This window comes from Buteo buteo, chromosome 1 (genome assembly GCF_964188355.1).
Source record: "Buteo buteo chromosome 1, bButBut1.hap1.1, whole genome shotgun sequence".
In the NCBI taxonomy this organism is placed as follows: Eukaryota; Metazoa; Chordata; class Aves; order Accipitriformes; family Accipitridae; genus Buteo; species Buteo buteo.
Genome location: NC_134171.1, coordinates 79,237,490 through 79,258,958, shown reverse-complemented (window position 1 = coordinate 79,258,958; position 21,469 = coordinate 79,237,490). Strand labels below are relative to the sequence as shown.

Genomic DNA, 21,469 nt, shown 5'->3' with positions numbered 1-21,469 from the left:
GCCGGCGGGCGGGGGATGGGCGCGACTCGTGCCGGCGGCCGCCGAGTCTCGCGCGGCGGCGCCGCTCTCGCCGTTCAAGTAGCCCGCGACTATTGAATCGGCCAATGAGAGGGCGCGGGGCCGCGGCGCGTGACGCGGCCTACGGGCGGCGGCAGGGGCCAAAGCGGGACGGGGCTAATGGCGGGCGGGGCCTGAGGCGAGGCGAGGCGAGGGGCGGGGCGGGGCCGGGCCGTCCTGAGGCGAAGGGGGCGGAGCCATCCTGAGGCGAAGTGGGCGGGGCGGGTCGTTCGGCGGGAGGCCCGAGGGGAAGGGTCGGGCCCCGGCGGGCCGGGGCAGAGCTGCTGGCCCCGGGGGAACGAAGGGGTCGAGGGGAACGAGGGGACGCTCCTCCCGCTGAGGACGTGCCAGCGGTTTGGCTCTGGCTGCCTCACTGCGGCCGCGGTGCCGCAGCCTGCTCATGCCCGGCGGCGGGAGGGAGGGAAGCGCCTCGTTCCCCCGCCAGCCCCCCAACCGGGAAAACCTGTCGCCCCAGTTAATAGAATAATCTACTCTAATTTTTTTTTTTTTCACTTCGCTTGTGAACAAATCTCTCGCTCCACAAGCTGGTTCCTCTCTTCTGACTTGAAAGGTGGAGTTTTGAACGAAAGGAGAGAAGGGAGGAGCAGGGAGGACGTTTAATGGCACCCGGAGGCAGGCCGCAGCTCTACCAGCAGCTCTGCTCTGCTCTGCTCTACCCGGGCTGCCCTGAGGGTTCTCCCCTTGAGCCACCTCGAGTCTGGGGAGATTCCCCTACCCCTCTCTCGGTGGGGCAGGCACACACCACTGTTAACGCACAGTTTAATAGACGAATTTCTTCTAATGCTGGTCAAGGCTCCCACAACCAGTTTCTTCGTACCTTCTTACAACTGGAGAGCAGCACACGTAGTCTTGAAGAGTAGGGAAGAGATTTGTGCAAAAAGGGTATTTGGTATTTACACCTGATTTGAGTTTTCTTTAGCTATGAAGAACATTATGTACAGAGAAACTCGGCGCACACTCAACACAGACAACAGCTTTTATGAACCAAAGTTGCTGTATTCAGTATGACAATAAATATGAACAAAACCTAAGAACTAACAGTACAACAAAAGAGTAAAAATGGGTTTTGTTTTGGTTTTTTAAAGATATTGAACTGCCTTGATTTAAAAAGAAAAAAAAAGAAAAATTACGCTGCTTCTTCCTTTCAGGCTGCAGCCTCAAAAAAAGCGATAAGTCCATCTTCATCACAGCCATCCAGAATTTCCAGAAGAAGAGGAACTTTAGTTTTCACATTGGTGCCTTTGAATTTAAATTTATCTATGAAGAGATCTGTGATCATACCTGCAGAAGTAAAACCCCAGGACTTATTATTAGCCTACCTCTACTTTTAACTCATCATTATGTACCAACCATTCTAGTTGATTCTGGGTTTAGAGACAAGACTCGTTTTAAACTTCCCATTTTAAACAATTATTTACTCTTAAACCCAAAACGCTATTAGAAAAGCCCAGATTCCAGCTTCATTCCAACGTGTATTTCTGCCTTAGAATTACCCACATCTGAAACACTAAAGAGAGAGGAACTACCACAGGATGGCTGACGAGGACTCTGGTTAAGCTGTATATACATAGGCTTATTAAAGCTGGTGTCTGGCAGAGATTGTCTGAGCTGAAAGCTGCACAGGGAACACCACAGAAGGCTACATATCTTCCTTCACTAAATTAGTTCATCTTCTACGAGTCTCCCTTCCCACCCCATGTGCACTTTTCCGCTTTTCTGATGTTTTGCAAAACTTAACCACTCAGAATTTAATCACTCATTTAACTTGTATCCGTTCTGAATCTGAATGCAATCCTTAATCATGTCCATAAAGACAAGAATCACCCGAATGTAAGAAGCTGTCTGTTAAACAAAAAGTAGAAAAGTCACTTGCAAATAATCCTGGTATTTTCATTCTCTGTGATACGCTTGTGACACCAAATCAATTTTGGAAGTTCTCAGGTGAACAATCCTTGCAAACTTTTAGCGAGTTACTCAAAGTTTGTAGTAGCATACAAGCCATTTTCAGTTATGTGCTAGGTTTTACTGCCTCACCTTTAACTTCAGATCTTTATGATCAAAACCGCTGTGTAAACATGCAGCCTCAGATGTATGACCAAATAGTCATACATACTTACCTACCTATTGTTGTCCTGAAGCTACCCAAGTGTACCCCCCTACCAAATTATTTCAATTCTGCTAATACTGACTTTGTAACTACTTCAATCATGTCCAGCATGCTCTCTGGACATCGAGTTGCATGTAAATAAAAAGTTGAATTGATCGACAAACCATAAAGTCTCTCAAGATGTGCAGGTTGTCTCTTGTATTCCTCAAGCAGCTGATCTGCCTCTTCCAAAATGCTGCGGTATTTTGGTAGCAGGAAGTCCACATTTCCTTCATGAACTTGTAATTCCTCAAAGACATTTTAAATTGTAAGAATTAACAGCACTTAAAGATCATAGGAGAATAAAAGTAAGAAGAAATTAAGCTTGGTCTGTCAGGAGGAAGTACTTCAGAGACAAGACAATCCTATTCTAAACTAGCAAGAGTTATTTTCAAAGCACCTCGTTTTCTAGTCTAATGAAATACCAGGTGTTTCTTGTCACTTCATAGACTAGATTCTCCAAATCCTGTGTATTACAGTTTCCAGCTCCGAGTACTGCCAGAACAGGATCATGCCACAGCCCAGCCCCTACAGAATCCAGTCTAATGAAGGCTCAAAGCCTTCACCACGTCTTCATTTTTAGAGTAAGTAAATTCCTAGAAAGTGTAGCACATGCTGAAGTCTGAATGTAAAAGTAAACTCTGAAAGTATCACTCAATTTGTGACAGCAAAAGGGTTTAAAGACCTCTTCTAAAATGCCCCAGTCTACCGTCAGACCAATTTAAGATGGTCGACAGTATAGAACTTTTTATCCCCCACAGAAGGACTGTTCTTTTCTAGATGGAAGGTAATTATGCTATGCATCATGAGTCTGCTGGGATAACAGCTTTCATCAATCATCAGATTATTTTACTGCCTGCAAATAAGTTATTATCCAAAAAATGAATGACCAAAAAATTTGTCAAAAAAGATTTGTCAGAGAAGATTTGCTGCCTAAAAAAAAAGCCTAAAGCAAGATGTGCAACATCATTATTATTGCACAAACATAACATGCATTAAGAATAAATTCTCTATTATTCTCTACCTCCCCTGTTTGCCAAATCAAGCCCAAGTAAAATACTTTTAGTGATAATAAAGATGCATGCTATTCTCATTGGTAGTCTGTTTTTCTACTAACTAAAGAGTTCTAACAAGTATTTGATTCCCCCAAAGGACAAGGGACAGTTGGTTGTCCATTTTCATCTGCCCTGCCCCTCAAAAAAAAACCAACACCACCATACCAAAAGAGATGATGGCAAGTTTTTGACAGTAAAATGCTGGTTGTTGGAAGAAGTCCAAAAACTGAGACAAGCTGCCTAAATGGTACCTCCCAAAGACTAACTGCTGTGGAGGGTATTAAGCAAAAGAATAATAAGCAGATAATTCAGAAATTATGACACACTGGGATGAAGTTCCAAAGCAAGGAAGTCGCATCTGGCCTGGATGATCATCCCCAGATCTAAAAGACTTTTAAAGGTTAGTGGAAAGAGACAAAGAAGGAACTGGAAAATAACAGCAGGCAAAAAGAGAACATTAGATGATAAAGCTGGCTGCCTTCTACTGTCCGATTTAAGCATCCTGAACATCAATCAGTAATCCCACATGTTATTCACTAGTTACATAGTACAAATGGGAATTTTACTTGAAGAAGTCTGTCTCCTAGATAATTAAAATACATGTCCTGGGAATAGCAAGAGAACAGATACCAGTATGACACACATCTGACTTGAGCCCTACAGCTTGGTATCTGGCAACATAATCCCCCATAAAAATCCTTCCACAGGAGTTCAGATACTTACTCTCAAAGCATCTATTAAGTGAACCTTCTTGGCCAACAGCTGCTGATACTCTAATTTAGGGTGGATAAGCTTTAACGTGTGCCTCACAGATTCTTCATTTATGTCTGGTAGGGAGTAAAAAAAACCCAACAAGCAAATGAATACTACATATTCCGTTCATAAGAATATAAAATGAAGTCAAGGACAACAAAATAGAGAAGAAAGTTTTACCATATGATATGTTGAGATTAATCTTCCTTTTAGTAGCCTCTTTGGAAAGCACATCTTTTAGAATGGATATTGTAGAAATGTTGTCAGACTTAAAACATCCCTCACCTTTTCTATAAAGGAAGAAAAACTTTAAATGAACAAACTTAAACACCCATGCATGCATTAGATTTGTCCCTATGCTAAAATAGAAGGCCTGTAAAAACAATTCTTGATATATCAGGTGGCTGTATACACACCTATGCTATTCCCTCCTTCCCTATTCCCGGTGTAATCCTGGTGTCACAAAAGAGTTTGTTCCAGTAAATAAGATAAAGCAGTATACACAAATGCCAGGTATACACAAATCAGTTATCTTTATCATATGGCACTAAGGTTATACAACTATGATTTATGACTGTATTCATTTCTCCTAAATTTTATTATTGCAATACCTTGAAGCCAAACAGCAAGCTTCAATACCAGAAGGGCGAAGAAAACACTCTCCCCTTCCCCCCCGCAAAACCCACCACCACCAACTTTCTACATTATGAGTAGACAACACATATGGCAGGCTGGGAGCAGGCTGGAATCTGTATAATTACAACAATTAATTTTTCCCCACTTAACAGTTCCATTTACAGGTGGATGTACATAATTTGCTGAAGGAAGACATAACTAATTGATTTGAGAACAGAGTATTAAACACAGAAATAATATTTGCCTAATACAAGTTGCAGAAAAAGGTTTTCAGTTTAATGCTTATTCACATTTTTGTTTGCATGAGTATTAAATGCCTTTTAAGTTATTTCTGCGCCTCAATACAAAAAAAAAAAGGAAGTTAGAAAACAACAAGCATTACAAAATAACTTCACTATATTAGTTAGCTAGGTTCTTTAAATCCTAAAAGCAAGCCATCATCCTAAAAATATATCAAAGCTTTCCTCCCTGGCAATTTTGGGTTTTGGACCAACTTCAGGAAAAACTCTATTCAAGTTACAGACTGTATTATTACTGGATAGTGCTCACCCCGGTCATGTTTGACAGTCCTTTTTAAGAGAGATTGCTGTTCTTTTTAATGGGAATTTTGATGGGGCTGGGGGTGGAGAAGTGAACAGTAGTATGTGCGTGAAATGGTACTTGCAGACTGGTCAAGAATGAAAAAGACAAAAGCCCCAGCATAGTCACATTGCACTTTAGTAACTGTATTTTACCTGTAAGTACTTTCAAGCTGGGTACCCAGGAAGGTGTTCTGAAAATAAAAGGTGATACTTTCTCCAGCGGGAGTCTTTTCAGGCACCTCAGGCAAGCAAAACACAACCCATGAGTGAATTTCAGCAAAACTGAACTGGCCTTTAAGCGTCAGTGTATTCATGGGTCTATGACGTTATGAAATTAAAAAAAGAAAAAAAAAAAGTTAATAGTTATGAAGGAGGGGCACTGCCAGCGCACTTGTTATCCACATGAAAAAAGTTTAGCTCCACACGGTGATTTCCTTTTGATCAACACCCTGTAAATAGTCAGGTATCTTGCTAAGAAGTTACATACTGCAGATTACTGCTACTTTTCTGTATTTCCAGACAAAAAGCTATGCGTACATTCAAATTTTATCTCATAGTAGGCATGAGTAAAATGAGGCAGAACTGGATTAAGAAACTCGCTGGAAGTTTTTGACATACCCTGTTTCAAGTTGTTCAACCCTGAAACTTACGACAAAGGTAAAAATAACTGACAACACAGCAAATATGACTAAGAGCCTCAACAGTCTCCCATGCAATAAACCACAGGCACAGCATTTATAATTAAGAACGAGGCATAATGGAGCTCATTTGCACACTGAAGCATTTGCACATAAAAGCATTTGGTATCATTCCTTCAATCTTTCAGGTTTGTTTTGAAGCAAGCAATACCTTGGTGGCAAGACAAGATGATTTTTCCCCACCCTCAGTTAACAAGTAGAAATTGCATAAAGTACTAGGTTCCTAACAGAAAGATAAGGGGGGAAAGAAAGTCTTGGCTCAGTTTTGGAGCCAAATTAGCTATGGGAAAGAATTACATTAAAAGGGTGGAGGGGAGAATGAGGCTGAAACTGAAAAGACTGCGGTTACTAACACAGGAGAGTTTCCTTTCTACCACACCCTCAGCTGTACCAACACATGGGGCTGCACTATAATCCAGGTCAGTAAAATGAAAAATAACCTGAAAACAAGGATAAAGAATGGCAAGGAAAGTGGGAACCCATTAAATCCGCATTTTCTGTCAGAAAACCCATAAAATGGAACTACAGGCTCAACATTTAGAAATGTAGAAATTACATACTTAAGTTTATAGAGTAAACGTTGTTTCAACTGGATTGTGTCAGTTTTTCAAGAGAAAAAGGCACTGATTTTTCTTTGCAAATACCTGTCATGGTCAATAGAATGAGTTCTCTGATGAAGCGAAAGTGGTTTAATTTGATATTGATGAACTTGGCAGGTTTTTGGTTGAATTCTTGGAGTTACATATGCTTGAAGTGTCCCGTACTGTCCTTCAATCGATCGAACCTGCAGAAATAAAAGCAGAATCCACAAAAAAGAACAAAAGGGAAAAGATTAATTTACCACGATTTGGAAAATCAGTGGGAATTCAAAATATGTTAAAGAAAGACTGTAGGACTTCAAGAATATTTAGAGTACTATATTTATTTGATAGTGCCACTATAAAAATGGGGCAGATCAAGAACGTTTTAAAACTAGATGAAGTAGTGTCCAGTGAAGTGCTGCTGTATTAGGTGAATGAAATATTAAGAAAGTAAAACCTGCTAATTTACTTTCTGATCATTTAAAATAAGAAGTCTGTAACTTGGTTCTAATTCTTCAGTGGCCCTATTACTTTTTTTTTTTTTTTAATTAAGGAAAAAATACATTCTGTAGCAGCTGGCAGCAAAGAATAGATCAAAGACTTTAAGAGAGTAAGTACACTGAATTTCAAAATATGTGTTCATCTCTTCCTAACAATCAAAGTTCCTCCTGAGCTATTTTAGGAAACGTATGAGGCCAGATTTAAGTTCAAGTCTCAGAACACACAACAAGCAGGATGTACAAACACATTCAAGACACAGTAGGCACTCTCCACTCTGGGGGACGCAGCAATGCATCAATCACTTCTCTGCTGAGACCCGTTACACAGACTGCAGTAAGAAGTCTGCCACTCACACAGAATTGACAATGCACAGGAGTGTCCCCCCTGTAGCACCAACACAGCCGTGAAAGTAGGCCAAAGAGCTACTGAAACAGCTTTATGCAAACAAAAGAGCAGACTGGTGTTCAAGTACAGGTTTGCTTTATAACCTTATGTCCCGTATTTTACAGGGTCTCAGAACTCAAAAAGCAGTGTTTTGCAGCAAGACATCCACTTCAATGTTTTTAATAAAAGTAAGTTCTCTTTGGAAATAAAATCACCAAGACTTAAAAGTTGTATGGTCTGCATGTGCATAGACAAAATACACAAAGAGAATGAACTCCACGTGGCAGGTGTAAAATCACTAGAGATCCTCAATGTATCACAGCGAGGTGGCAGTAGAACCTGTGCAGATCGAATCCATCACCTCAGGATCCAAATGTAGGAGTGATGGTACAGTGTTTTGATGACACACTGCACCATGATGGCGCACGACAGCAAGTTTATAAGTGTTTTTAGTGGGAAAGTAAAAAAACCCTCTTTTTGTGTATCACGAATGCATTTCATTCATTTTTCTTGTGTTGTTTACTCTTTACCTAGTATTTTCAATATTAAAGGTGGCCAGGGTCATACCCCTAAATGAAAATAAGAGAAATGAGACACAGGGAGATAAAGTGACCTGCTCAGAACCAATAAGCACACTAACAGCATTTCTTAAGAAGGGGACCTGGGAAATAAGAGTCTTTAATTCTGCGCACTAGGTCCATTATTGTGACCTCACCAAAAAACAGATAACCACCCCCAACCTCCCCACATTTGATACATCTTATGCAGGCTTAAATTTCTAATGATAATCTTTTGACTGAGAGTTTTACATAAATAAACACTATCAGATTTGAGGGCTGCAGCGTTAGGTGAATACACAAAGAGAAAACCTAGAGCCTGTGTGCATGTTGAGGATTTTCCTCATCATGATTTCCTTCATTACTTCCCCTGGTGGTAGCCACAAAATGCGTGAATTTGGTGGATCGTTAAAAATAAACCCCCAAACACCCACATGCCTCTAGTATAACAAGCATGGAATGACCGGATTTGCTTCCTCTCCAACATACAAATCCAGTCTATATTCCCTGGTTACTTCCCAGTGTAACTTCCTTCAAACATTTCCAATGACAAACAGTGCCAGAGCTTTCTTTCCCACGCCTCTCTCCACTTTAAGTTCCACACACTGTCTCCAGAATCAAGTATTTTCACAGTCTGTGATTTCCCCACTGTTTTCATCTTAGGGACACCCGAGAAGGACCCCAGGCTGTCCTCTGAAGTAACACATTTTTAGAAGCCTTTAGAAACCCTACAGGCAACTATAAAGGAACACAAGTCCTCGATTAGAAGGTTCTCAGGAAACAACCAGCAGTAGAAACTGGACTGATCATTCGCTCTGGCTAAGTCATCAGTCCAGGTAGAGATCTCTCCATTCCTAAGCAGACATCTACATAACCATTAGTTTATTATGGAAAATATTTTGGAGCATTTTACCTTAAGTTCAAGTCTCGTAGTATTTGCTTGGCATCGGTAAGTTGCAAGAAGAAAGTTGCTATTTGGCTGTAAACAGTAAAAAAACAGAAAAATAATACAAAACAGGTCTGTGGATTCGCAAAAGTTCTACTGGTCTGTTTTAACTGTAGACATGTACAGTAAAGTTTTTGCTATTTATGTACAGCTATTTTACAAAAGTTAAATACAAAAAAGTAATCTTTGGTTCCCTTGAATATTCCAATTAATTTTAATTATGGTGGAATTAAAAAAAATTCTCTATATGAAGAGAAATCAACTGAAGCCTCTTATACTCGTTAATACCACCATAAAAATTACATAGGTATCTACTTTTCATCTGAAGAATGCATGTCAGCCTGCCCTACTCATTTGCAATATTAGTCCAACATGCAAAAACTGAAGTAACATACGTAGGGAAAACACACCCCCAAAAAAGCTAAATTAATCATCATAAATGACAAGAAACTTAGAAGTTGATTTCTGAAAGCTCCAGGGTAGACCAACGATGTGCAAATTTAGTTCTTAAAATTAAAATACTTAGAGGACTGTTACAAGGAAAAAGACTTCACAGAAGATTTTCATAATGCTAGGGTAGTTTCTGGATTTTGCCCCTGGCTCTAAGCATCATTAGTAATTCTGTAAGTATTTAAGTTTATAATTATTATATAAAAAATGCATTTAAACATATGCCTCCCCACACACAGCAGAATTTTCACATTCTAAAGTGATTTTTAAGAGACAGAGTAAGCAAGAAATATAATGTTCTTCATCTAAATTACTTTGGAGTAAATATATGTGATACTGGCAAATCCGGAAAAAAAGAGCAATACTGAATGCGTCTCTCACATTCCTGAACAGGCAGGAAAAAAAGCAAGAGAGCAGTTGTGTATATTTAGCTTTGCCTTATGTCAGGACCTGCCACTAACTCCTAATTCTTCAGTATCTCTAGCGAAGCTGAGCTCTCCAAAATTAACAAATGAGTTAGTTTAACTCAATATATTTAAAATTACAAAAATATAAATCCAAATTCTATTTTTAATATACAGTATTAAGAGGTTTCATCATGCAATCTCAATAAATATAATCTCTTTTGTTTCACTTACCTCAGAATCACAGCTGCTAAAACTAACAACAGCAGAATTTTTATCCACATCCAGCAAGTCTATTGGGACATCACTCTGCAGAACATATGAGGAAGGAAAAATAAAGAGCTTAAAGTTCCTGAGTAGCTTCTAATGCATTTATCCTCTAACTGTCATCAATTATTTTAATAAGGGAGAGGCAACGATTGCTTCTTCCAAGAGGTAAAAGCCTAACAGACACGCAGCTTAGTACTTAATCCTGGAGTAACATGACAATCTTTCTCGTATTCTTTTATGGAGTCCTGAACTCTTGTGTGGCTGGCTTACAACAACTTCAGTATAAGATGTGTAACTACCTCTCAGACATGAAAGTATATTCACATCTTTCAGACATGAAAGCATACTTCATTCATATGCATGAAATATGTTAATGATTGAAGTGTTTCCTTATTTTAATAGGGGGATTACAATAATAATTCAAGAAACCAAGGATCATATTACATAATTATTAATGATCCTTTTACTTACAGTAACGCTTCTGACACAGACCACTTCTTATCTAGATGTGTTTTCACTGGAATTAAAATTAAATCTAACACTGTTTTAAAAATGAGATTACAGGATATTAGAATGATTAATTACTGGATTTGGTACTGCTTTATAACTTCACAGAAGTGTCAGGAAACATTGATAAATAAGCAACATACTTCCTAAAAAAAAATTTTAAGAAGTTTTATTGTCTTCTCACAGCAGAGGAATACCAGATACTGCTTTATATTTCTTTAAAGAAAAAACTATGAGTTCTAAACGCTACATTAAGTTCAGGGATAGATTAAACAATTTCATTATTCCTCACTTAGCTATGAAAACAGCAGATACTATAGAGCTGCATATTAGCTGTAGCTTAGCATTGCTCTAATAACACCCTTAATAAAAATAAGACTTTTATTAAGAAGTGAAAAATAAAATCCTACAGCAGTTCTCTTCCACCTGTTATGGCAAATTCACCTCACAAATCCCTCCTTGTCAAATTTTTCTCCCCATGCATATCCCAAAGGAAGGTAATTCAGTACCACTACTCTTTCTGACTACCAAAGATAACATTAATTTCTGCTGATGCAGTAGGAGGAATAACTAATGAAGGTTGCTCTACCTGGCAGGAGTATTTATCACCAATTGCACACAAATCAGATGCTGTCCCACACTGGAAGTGCACAGGTGGCCCGTACCATTCTAAAATTAATTTTCCACTACAGAGGGTACTTAACTGGTGAGTGAGAACCTGCACCTCATTTAAGATTTACTGAGTTAATTGCTGTTTAAACAAGGAGGCACATTCAAAAGCAAACACAAAAGTTACACAGAAACCTCCTAGTATAGCAGGCATTTTGGTGTATTTTGGTAATGTTGCTCTGTTCAATAAAGGTTTAAGTTGTATCTGTTCCCTAACAAGCATTTACCACAGTTACTTCAATGTTGCAAGGCTATACGCTTCAATTCCCTCTTAAAACGATTCAGGTATTTAAAAACCCATATACTTAAGATATTATAACTCAGCTTCTTTTCAAACTAGAAAGTCTCTGAATGTTTTATTTAGATATCAAGAAAGCCAACAAGAACAAAACCACACTCACCTGTACCAGGACATTATCTATAGCTGTCTGCACCTCCAAGATGAGGCTGTAGCTAGCATCATCCTTATTTAATGTAAATTTATCATTCACACTAAATGCAGGTACTGATGAAACAGCAGTACTGGATTGAGAAGACTGCTGGTATTTTTCACGTTCCTGAAGTACTTTAATCTGTAAGTGTTCCAATTCATTTCTAGAAAAGGGAAACCACATATAGTGTCTTAAAAAAAAATAAATAACAAAAGCTACCCTAGAAATTAAGTAGATTAAGCTTGCAAGGCAATCACGTTTATCTTCTGTCCACAAATTTCCAAGCAGAAATAGCTGGTGACTCCCCTTCCACATACATAACAAAGACAAAATATAAACTGTATCACATGAAAATGTAGATTCTACTGTACCTTGCCAAAAGAGATTTCTATGAGTCATAGGAAAGGACAACTTTTTTCCTTCAAGAGTACAACGCATTTTGAATTATGTGCTAGTGACTACTTTTCTCCCATCATTTAGAAGCCACAAGCAGCATGGAAGAAGGGAATCTTATCTTGCTGATACTGAGGAAGGCAGCATTAAGACATCATCACGTGAAGGCAAGATAGAAAAAGACTGTGAAATGGGCTGCTATTAATTTCTACTGTGAAAAGGCTTGATTCTACTTCTAGATAGATTAACGGTACAGAAAATCCACTGAGATAGGAAGGAAAGATGACATTTCAGCTTTTAACATTTCAATTCTTCCATTTAAATTTCTTTCTAGTGCAATTACCTTAAGGATGAAATCTTGCTCTGCATTTCTTGACTTAATTTTAGTTCTTCACCTGATCCACCTTCTCTATGGACAGGTTCTGTAGTCAGTCCTGTCAGCCAGCCTAAACCAATATATGAAGTTTTTATTCCTTATAAGCTATAAAGAAAAGTCTACACTCAGCTTTTGTATGTGTGGAATGATGTTTGTTCCAGATACTGGGTAGAGAGAATCAAGATTTTAATTTAATACTTGCTTTGGAGGATTAATCTAAAGACTAAGCATGATTTTTTACAGATTTCATTCTTAACTTACAGATTGGAAAACATTACTTAATTCTTTTTCATGTGGTACTTTGAGCAATAAATCCCTCTGCAACAGTTTTTAACCGAGCAGTTACATTTTTTCCCACCTCTGTTTCTCTGACAAAAATGTGTTTGTAACAAACTGTATGTTGCACAGTGTGCTTTGAGATTGAATGCCGCCAGTTGAAGAGGAAAAAAAAAAGTCATCTTTTTGTTTACTTAATTATATTTACTTATAAAAAAGCAAATACTCATTGATTATATCCTGACACCTCAGGTACAATATGCAGACTTGAGGGGGTGTTTATAGCTCTAGTTACCTCACGTAATGCATGCAAACAGTATGATGGTGTTATTATAAAAAGCACCATAAAAGCTGACATGTCCACAATCTTTCACATTCCTTAGCTATCTACTTCAAGTACCAAGAAAGCCCAATAATGGAGCATGAACTTTTAAAAAAATCCACAGAAATCTTACGCTGCCAGGCTTCAAAAGTAACTTTTACTGCTCTGAGCACTACTTCTCCTGATGTGCCAAAATCTGCCAAACTCAGTTGACTGCACATCCTGCCAGAGTTCACCATTGAAAACCCACAGCAGAACATGGGCTTTCACTTTTTTCTTTCTTCCATGATTCACGGATCTTTATAACATTCCCACTAAAAGAAGCCACAAATTACTTTGGCCACAGTATTGTTGCAGCCTATCATACCAAAACAATTCATATGAGGTGAGGTACGAGTCCTTTAATCATCTAAAGACTAAGAGGTACTTGAACACCATTACTTCTCAATAACTGACCAGAGAATTGTATCTTGCCAAATACATGATTTTGAATAGGAGAGGTTTCAGTAGGTTCATTTTTTAGCTCATCTACACAAAGATGGAGAATTAGCAATATTTTAGCTCCCAGCAGTTAATGTATGCAGCATGTTTATTGTGGCCTCTGTGACAGTCAGGCCAATAGCTCAAATCCTACAGAGGGGCTGCTGAGACGCCTCACCTGGGGAAGCTTTATTTTCTACTAAAAGCAAAATCAACCCCATTTAAAGCCATATGAAGCTGAAAAAGAAGGAAACTATAAAAAAGATGGGAAAACAAAAAAAAGATATGCATGTCTGTCAATATTTTTAATTTAAAAAAAAATCATAAATAATTCCTTCGGACATAATGTATTCATTATTTCATCACAGTTAGGCAGCAGTCTACACCAGAGAATAACCAGCCGCTGTGTTACACAGCGGAACACATTATGAATATCTTAAAATATAAAAACATAGCTTGAGTGTAGGAAACTTTTTTTTGAAGTGTAAATATTAAATTACAAGAGATCTTTTCCACAAAACATTATCCTGCTTCCAACCAAAACAAAAATTTTAAGAGATGCAAGCTGCACTAACAACATAGCCTGCTTCATTTTTATCACATCACCATATGCAACATTTAATGAGTAAATAATATGAAGCTTACCTGAATATGTGGATGCTAAAATTTCATCATACCCATCTTTTCCCACACAGCCACCCTGGATTGATGCAATGCTCTCCGATAAAGCCTTCAAATAAATACATTCAAGCAGAGGGAAATTTTAGAAGTTTGGGGTTTTTGTGGGGGTTTTACCTGCATCACAAAATACCTACATAGATGGACAACATCTAGACCTAGAAAAGAGTAAACTAGCTGATGACCATCACAGCTAAATTGGGGTGTTTTAACAAACGCATTCCAATTCTACTCTGCATAACAAATACATTAAAAAGGAGTTTAAAGCAAACCACTGATGGACAGTATTTTTCCAGCAGGAATTAGCATCTGACTGAAGGCTGAAATAATCACTATGGATCAAATCTACTATTTTAAACAATTTATAACCGAAGTAATTATGCTCAGTAAAGTCCTGACAGCTTAGGTTTATCATTTTACATGTAAAACACAGACCATACACAACACGGGGTTGTTTTTTCACTGAGAGAAAAGCACTGTATTAGGTTTCACCCAGTAGAGACTTCAGTAGTCAACAGACCTGGAACTTTAACGTACCCTTTACACTATTTTGATATTTGCTCAAATCAGGACTATTTCACTTTCTGATTCTTAAATATTAGGATACTGCTTTGAAGTTCATATTGTCAACATTACAGAGCTCATCAAATTAAAACCCATACATTTTAGTAGTAATGATCTTGTAAATACTTTAAGTTTTGAAATACAGATTTTTTTTTTAATTCATTTTTCTAGCAAAGAAGAGTATGATGAATGTGGGCTTACATGATCATATCGAAGGACAGGATCATCTGCACTCTCAAAATTATAGATTTCTAGCACTCCATCATCTCGTCCAACGAGTAATTCTTTAACTCCATCTCCCAGAATGTCAAAACTATCAATACATAAAATACCTAATGAAAAAGAAAACAAACCAGTTTACTTCATCTTCATTCATTTATGACACAATAATACACAGGCCACATTCAGTTACATAAAAATTGATTCTTGGTCGGCTTTTAAGGTTTCATTAATGCTATTTCTGGATGAGTCCACTAGAGGGCTGAAGTCCCTCACCTGTGCCTGAGGTTCAAGATTGTACAGCTGGTTTTACAGCGGCTAATTCCAAACCAAAACCACTACAGTCCCCTTGGTGAAAAGCACTGAACAGAGACCCTTTCTGACGTTCAAATAGCTAAATTTCGAGGGGTTTAACCCTCCCTCGTCAAACAATTCCCCAGATTAACTATCTGTCTGTCCACACTACTGTAACTTTGGCAGTTGAAGAAGCAAGCATTCTTTGTTTTCTATAACTGACTTAAAGCTACTGGTAAATGGACTGACTGCTATGAATTCTGGCTAAGGTTGACAGAAAGAGGGTTCTGACTCACGCCAGACCTGGAGTAGGTACTGTTACTTGACACCTTACTGGACAAACCCACCTACTAGCACTTGTGGAACCAGCCTATGACAACTAATCACGTTTGGACAGGAAAGAGAGTTAGGGTCTAGAAGGAAAAAGCAGTGAGAGAGTTTGTACAAGAATTAATATGAGTAACGAGATGGAATTTAACTTTTATGACTACTTCATATGAAGAGTAGGGACCTTTTAAGAAACTAATTTAGCAATAGCTTTTATGAGAAAATTAAATTTAAAAAAAGAAAAAACCCAGATACTCTATTCTTGGTCTTCTCCTTAACAAAGGACTACAGGCTAACAGACGCTGCAGAAGCAGCACACCAAGGCTGGTATGTTTCCCAAACAGGGAAAGTGTCCTACTGTGCTCTGATCAGTTAAGCCTCATTCGTGGAGCTTTAATGAAAGCTTTATTCCATCTTCAGACAAAACCCCTTATAATAGCTTTTTAAAAAAAAAAAAAAAAAAAAAAGTCTCGCAAAGAAGATGCTAATCTTTCCTCTGAAGAGACTTTAAGACCACTGAACATCTGAAAAATCTGGCAGGTATATTTGCACTTAGAAATAATCACAAAAATGATAAAAACCTCAAGTAATCGTATATGAATCAACACTGTTTTACAAATGCCACTTTAAAAATACTGTAAAACAGTGGAAATAATACGAACAGAAAACCCAAAGCAAGACAAACTGATTAGAATTATTTATAAGAAAATCAGAAGAATGAAAGAGACCTTACTCATATTAATATCACATATTGGCATAATTACAATATGCCTCCAAAGTATCTATGAATAAGATTTCCTGATTATTATACTCGTAATAAAGCCTCAGATATGCTGGAAAGCTAAAGAGGGAGAGATTGAGACACATACCTCCTCTCTTTTTTTCATTTCCAATTTCCCACTTAGATACAGGCTTGGAACCAGTAATCTGGGTAAGACCCAGTTTACCATCAGAAGTTCCATACACAATTTCTTCTCCAGAATCACCTAAACACATAAACTGCATTTAGAATTGATAAAATCAAGTATACCAATGTAAAAAATTCGAAAGTATTGTGTAGTGACACTCTACAGCCTGAGGGAAAAAGAAAATACTAACACTAGTGTTGTGTAACAGAACTGTCAGACTTTACAAACAAAAACAAATACATGAAAACTGCACCTGTTCTGATAAGTTCTTCATGGCTATCACTCTTCTGTGTATGAATGCCCCCCTGCAGTGCAGTTCTGCCTAAAAACCATTCATAATCCAATACTTTAAATTACAGCAAAGATAGGCTATTAAACTGCTTTTACAGAAGAGGAACAGAGATTCATTCAGAACACACATCCAACAGTGAATGTTGTGCCAAGACATAAGCAAGAATGAGCAACTTTTCCAAACCAACTCTCAATGTCATTGTCACACCACCTAACTGAAACTAAATTAAGCACCAGATCAACACACTAAAGAGATTTCAATTAGGTTAGAACAGATTAGCAAGAAGGATGATCAAACTATTTTAAGCTTGATCCTTCCACAGTCTTAAGTTTATGTGAGATCTACTCTATATTCTCATCCATCCAGACAGATGCAACTAGCAAATCTAGTTATGGAAATCCATGTGTAAGAGAAACCCAAACCCAGAACTTTGACAAGGCCCCCAAAAGTTTGTATTTACACATTGAGACCACCTTATATCTCACTGCTCTTGTAAGAGGCTTTCAATTAAATGTGAATATCATTTAGAGCTAATACAGTTATATGTGTGTATATGTATTTATTTGTATGTAAGAAATGACTTCACATAGTCAGCTCTCTGCTGCATTTTTAACATCAGCTTAAAAATCAAGGCAAAATGTAATTAACAAATACAAGCAATAAAATCTTAAAAATATAGTAAAATAACATTATTTAGATATGTGTATATTCAAAATCTTCTTACCCCCATTTCCATTGTTTAGAGCAAGAACAGTAGGTGGTCCAGGAACTTCTACTTCATACAGTAAATCAGACCCCTAAAGACAAAGAGAACTATCTTGAATGAGTTTTGGAAAAAAAAAACCCAACAAAACACAATCCAAACAAAACCACACCAACCAAAACAAACAAACCCCAAAACACCAGCCACAAAATAAACCATAACAAAATGCCACAAACATAAGGACAAAATTATTATGAATAACAGTAACAGATATGGTTCACTTATGCAAACTCCCAATACCTATGGGAGAACCATTTCTAAGCCAAAACAGGGCAAAGTTTATATAAATAAAATATAGGACTCTTGAAATGTGTTATTATTAAAAATAATCTGTGAATTTATCTGGTAAATAAGGTTGTTAAACCACTTAATATCACTAAGTCTTGCCTTAACAGTAATTTGTGAGAGCAAGAATTTCCAAACTGATAAAGACTTACACATTTAATTCCCTTATGTGAGCACTTTTTCTTAGAAGGGACCAATTTGTTATCTACTTCCACCTATGAATTCCAAATCTTATTTATAATGGTTTTATTAATCCTCATTTTGCAAGTTTATAATCATGATTTTCTTTAGGGAAAAAAAAAAGAAAAAAAGGACCAGCATTATAAACAGTAATGCTACCAAGTAAGATATAATATGCTTATCCTTACGATGCTTAAGCCATGCTGATATGCTGATTGCCTTAAGAATTACTCCAGTTCTATGGCATCAATACATAAAACATAAACAAGCAAGTATTTTAACCTGTAAAACTCTGAGGACTCTATCCTGACATGCAAGTACCGGTGTAATGCAATTCACTTTATCTACAGGAAGGCAGAGAACATCATTGATTTTATCTCCCGATAAGTAGTAGTTCTGGTCTTTGCAGTCGCAGTAATGGTTATAGATATAGCTTGCACAAAGAAAGAGATCTGCTCCTGAAATATGCCTGAGAAAAAGAAAACACTTCCTATTGCATTCTCCCAGTATAGTTGCAGTGATAGTCTTTTAGCCCTACTATATGCGTGCACTACTGCTTACAGATTCAAGGCATTAGTGGGCCCCGCAAGCTGCTCCAGCTATTAAAAAAAAGTTTCTTATGAATGCTGAACCCACATGATTTCTGCAGCTCTCAAATTTCCTATTTTGTCTTCACATAAAATCCTAAGAATACCTTTATAGAAATTTCTTTAATATATTTTGATTATATTAATTCTTCTCAAGCCAGTTTATATGTGGCAGCGTCTCACAACACGATCCAAAAAGAAAAATAAAAAATTTGTTCCTGTTCTGCTACAGGAAGGGTATATGGACATGATACACTATGGCAATAACCCCAGCTCCGCTCACCTGCCTTTGCACTGACCTGAGTGCCTCCAGACCCCTCCCAAGCTCCCCTGCACTTTCTAAACCTCACCTAAGTTCCTTCCTACAAGTCACAGCACAAGCTAAAGCTGGTCTGGCACTTAGTGTTCCCTACAAGCACACAATACAGTAAAAAATTACTTCATAAAATCATAAACTAACAATCTGCTATGCCTATGAAAAATGCAAAATACCATACATACATAGCTTTGATGCTTTCAGTGAGGTTAGTTTCAAATGAAAGAAACTGCTTCCCTCTTTTTGTGAAACCTCTAACTTCTGATCCTGTAGCCACAAAAATTTTCTCTTGTGGTGTATTGAGAGCTCCTCCCAACTCCAATCTTGCAATTTTTTGGCCTGGCAGTGTTTTGAACACTGGCTGTAAATAGAAAAGCAATTTTCATCATAAAAGTACTGTATTTATGGTAATCCTTTAACATAAAGGATAATAAATTTGTTTTACAATTTCTGGCAAAACTAAGGATACTACAGATTATGTGCAGACAAAAATAATCTGTGCATTTCTCTTCAGAATCACAAAGAAATCAAGTATTTTGTAAGTCAATAAACATAAAAAGCCATAATATAATAAATTAAGACTTTATTATTTCAGTGTTATTCATCTATAGGAAAATTTCAGCACTGCTAGTAGCTATTTTTTGTTTGTTTTTAAAAAGAACACACACACACACACACTCTCTGCCTCCCTCTTACATGTTGCATTCTTATTCTAGAAGACTACTTAGATTTCTTTGCATTGCTATAGAGTCCTTATGAGATGGCTACAAACTTCCTCAAGGGGGAAAAAAAAAAAAAAAAGAAGTTTTTATTAAGCTGGGCATAAGTCTAGGCTTATAAAAAGCAATCTGCTTGTCAAAATCCCTTAAGGTGACTGACTTCGTGAATCACTGCAGGTTTTTCTCCAGTCACAGTAGCTGAGTATGCGTACAGGCTTAAGCCCAACTGAACTGCAAAGCAAAAGGTGTTAAACTGACTTTTTTTGTGATGATATACACTAGTATCTGACTCTATAACTGTGGAGGACCATGTGCTCGTCCAGGCATGAAATCAGCACGCCCTCATCACAGCCAGGTACAGCTCTACCCAGACACCTTCCACAGGTATCTTATTTCCCATGTCAATAAAAACAGGCTTTCAAAGTTCATTAGGAAGAGTTTTTAAAAACCAAAAATTTAAATGGAACATTTCCACTTACCACAGCTTCCCCTTTTTTTATGCCAAAACATGTAACGACCCCATCCTGATCTCCAACAACCACCTTCGAAAATATAAAACATAATTATTTTTTATTACACGCGTAATTGTATTTTAAAATAATGCTTTTTCTGTATTAATCATATTTGCCTATATTTAAGTACTTTAAATTCTACAGTACTTAATTTACATAGCTGGATGTAGAAAAGCTAGATAAACTGCTACAAAGAGGACACTAAAGTCTAAGAAGAGTAATTTAAGCAATAGCATTTACAATCCTTTTTCTGCTTCTCGGTGTAAACGCCAGCAACCATTGGGCGGAACACTCCAGAAAGGCGTACTTGGGAATAGTTGTATTTTTATATTGAGAATTTATTACTGAAACAAAAAAAATGCACCATTATTTCTACAGAGTTTTCCTAACTAAGTTTCCTTAGCTTGGACTTGTATTAAGGAAAATTTAAAAAGAGAAGTATTTCATCTATATGAGGCGTTAGCAAAACAGAAATAGATACGGAGGAGCTTCCTTGCGGTTTCAGCAACGCCTTAAGTTTTGAAAACGATTCCGTATTGGTTCTTGAAGTTTTCCGGAAACAAATCCAGCCTTCCCTCTCTATTTTTGCAAAAGTTGTCCAGAAAGTTCCAAGACCTTGGTTCCAAAGTTTTTTCCCCCTGGGACGTCCTAACACCTGAAGAAACTCAAGAGGTGACTACTACTCCTGTTACCACGGTACACTCCACGGCCAGAGAGCAAGTCAGCGGGAGCCGGCGGGGCCGGCTCTGCCTTGCCGACAGCCGCTACCTTCTGCGTCGCCTTTCTCCCCGAGGCGGGAAGAAGCCTCATCGTCTTCTGGGCTGTCACTCCCACCTGTGGGAAGACACGATCTTTAACCGACGGCCTTTCGGGGACCGGGAGCTCAGCGCAGCGCGGCGGGAGCGCCACGGGCCCGGCTCTGCAGCCCCGTACCCGCGGCCCGAAGCGGGAGGCCTGCCCGGCCCCGGCCCCACCGGGAGGCCCTTCCCGAGCCGGTCCCGCCGCCGACAACCTCCTTCGAGCTTCTCACCGGCCCCGCCGCCCTCGCGTGGGGCCGCCGGACGGCTCCCCCCTCACCCACCGACCGCCTCGCCCCGCGGGCCCCGGCCGCCCCCTTGCTCGCCCAAGCCGCCGGCTGCCGGTCCAGCCGCCCTCCCCCGCCCCCCGGGGTGGAAGGAGTGGAAGGCGGAGGCAGCCCGGGCCCACCTGCAGGTAGTCCACGCGGGCCAGGCTGAGCTCCATAGGGCCGGCGGGGAGCGGATCCCACCCGCGGCCGCTGCCTCAGGCTCCCGTTACCGCGGCAACCTCAGGCGGCGGCCCGCATCGCCCCG

At 38.7% G+C, this 21,469-nt stretch overlaps 1 protein-coding gene across 3 annotated transcripts; it reads right to left on the bottom strand.

Moving 5' to 3' along the window:
- Positions 1 to 1,024: 1,024 nt before the first annotated feature.
- BBS7 (Bardet-Biedl syndrome 7) lies at positions 1,025 to 21,469 on the bottom strand. 3 transcript variants are annotated; one of them, XM_075037077.1, is made up of 19 exons: positions 21,345 to 21,469; positions 20,907 to 20,972; positions 20,106 to 20,168; positions 19,093 to 19,268; positions 18,287 to 18,473; positions 17,501 to 17,573; positions 16,446 to 16,562; positions 14,938 to 15,068; positions 14,140 to 14,224; positions 12,384 to 12,486; positions 11,618 to 11,810; positions 10,005 to 10,079; positions 8,884 to 8,949; positions 6,592 to 6,731; positions 5,403 to 5,567; positions 4,213 to 4,322; positions 4,003 to 4,106; positions 2,350 to 2,473; positions 1,026 to 1,359 (listed from the first exon to the last, which is right to left on the bottom strand). In XM_075037077.1, exons 1-19 carry the CDS (start codon positions 21,378 to 21,380, stop codon positions 1,223 to 1,225), a joined length of 2,151 nt encoding a protein of 716 aa, XP_074893178.1. In that variant the 5' UTR covers positions 21,381 to 21,469; the 3' UTR covers positions 1,026 to 1,222. The 3 variants fall into 3 exon arrangements, with proteins under 3 accessions (XP_074893184.1, XP_074893178.1, XP_074893193.1); XM_075037092.1 differs by having other exon boundaries at positions 1,028 to 1,359; positions 20,754 to 20,972; positions 21,345 to 21,453; XM_075037083.1 differs by lacking the exon at positions 5,403 to 5,567 and having other exon boundaries at positions 1,025 to 1,359.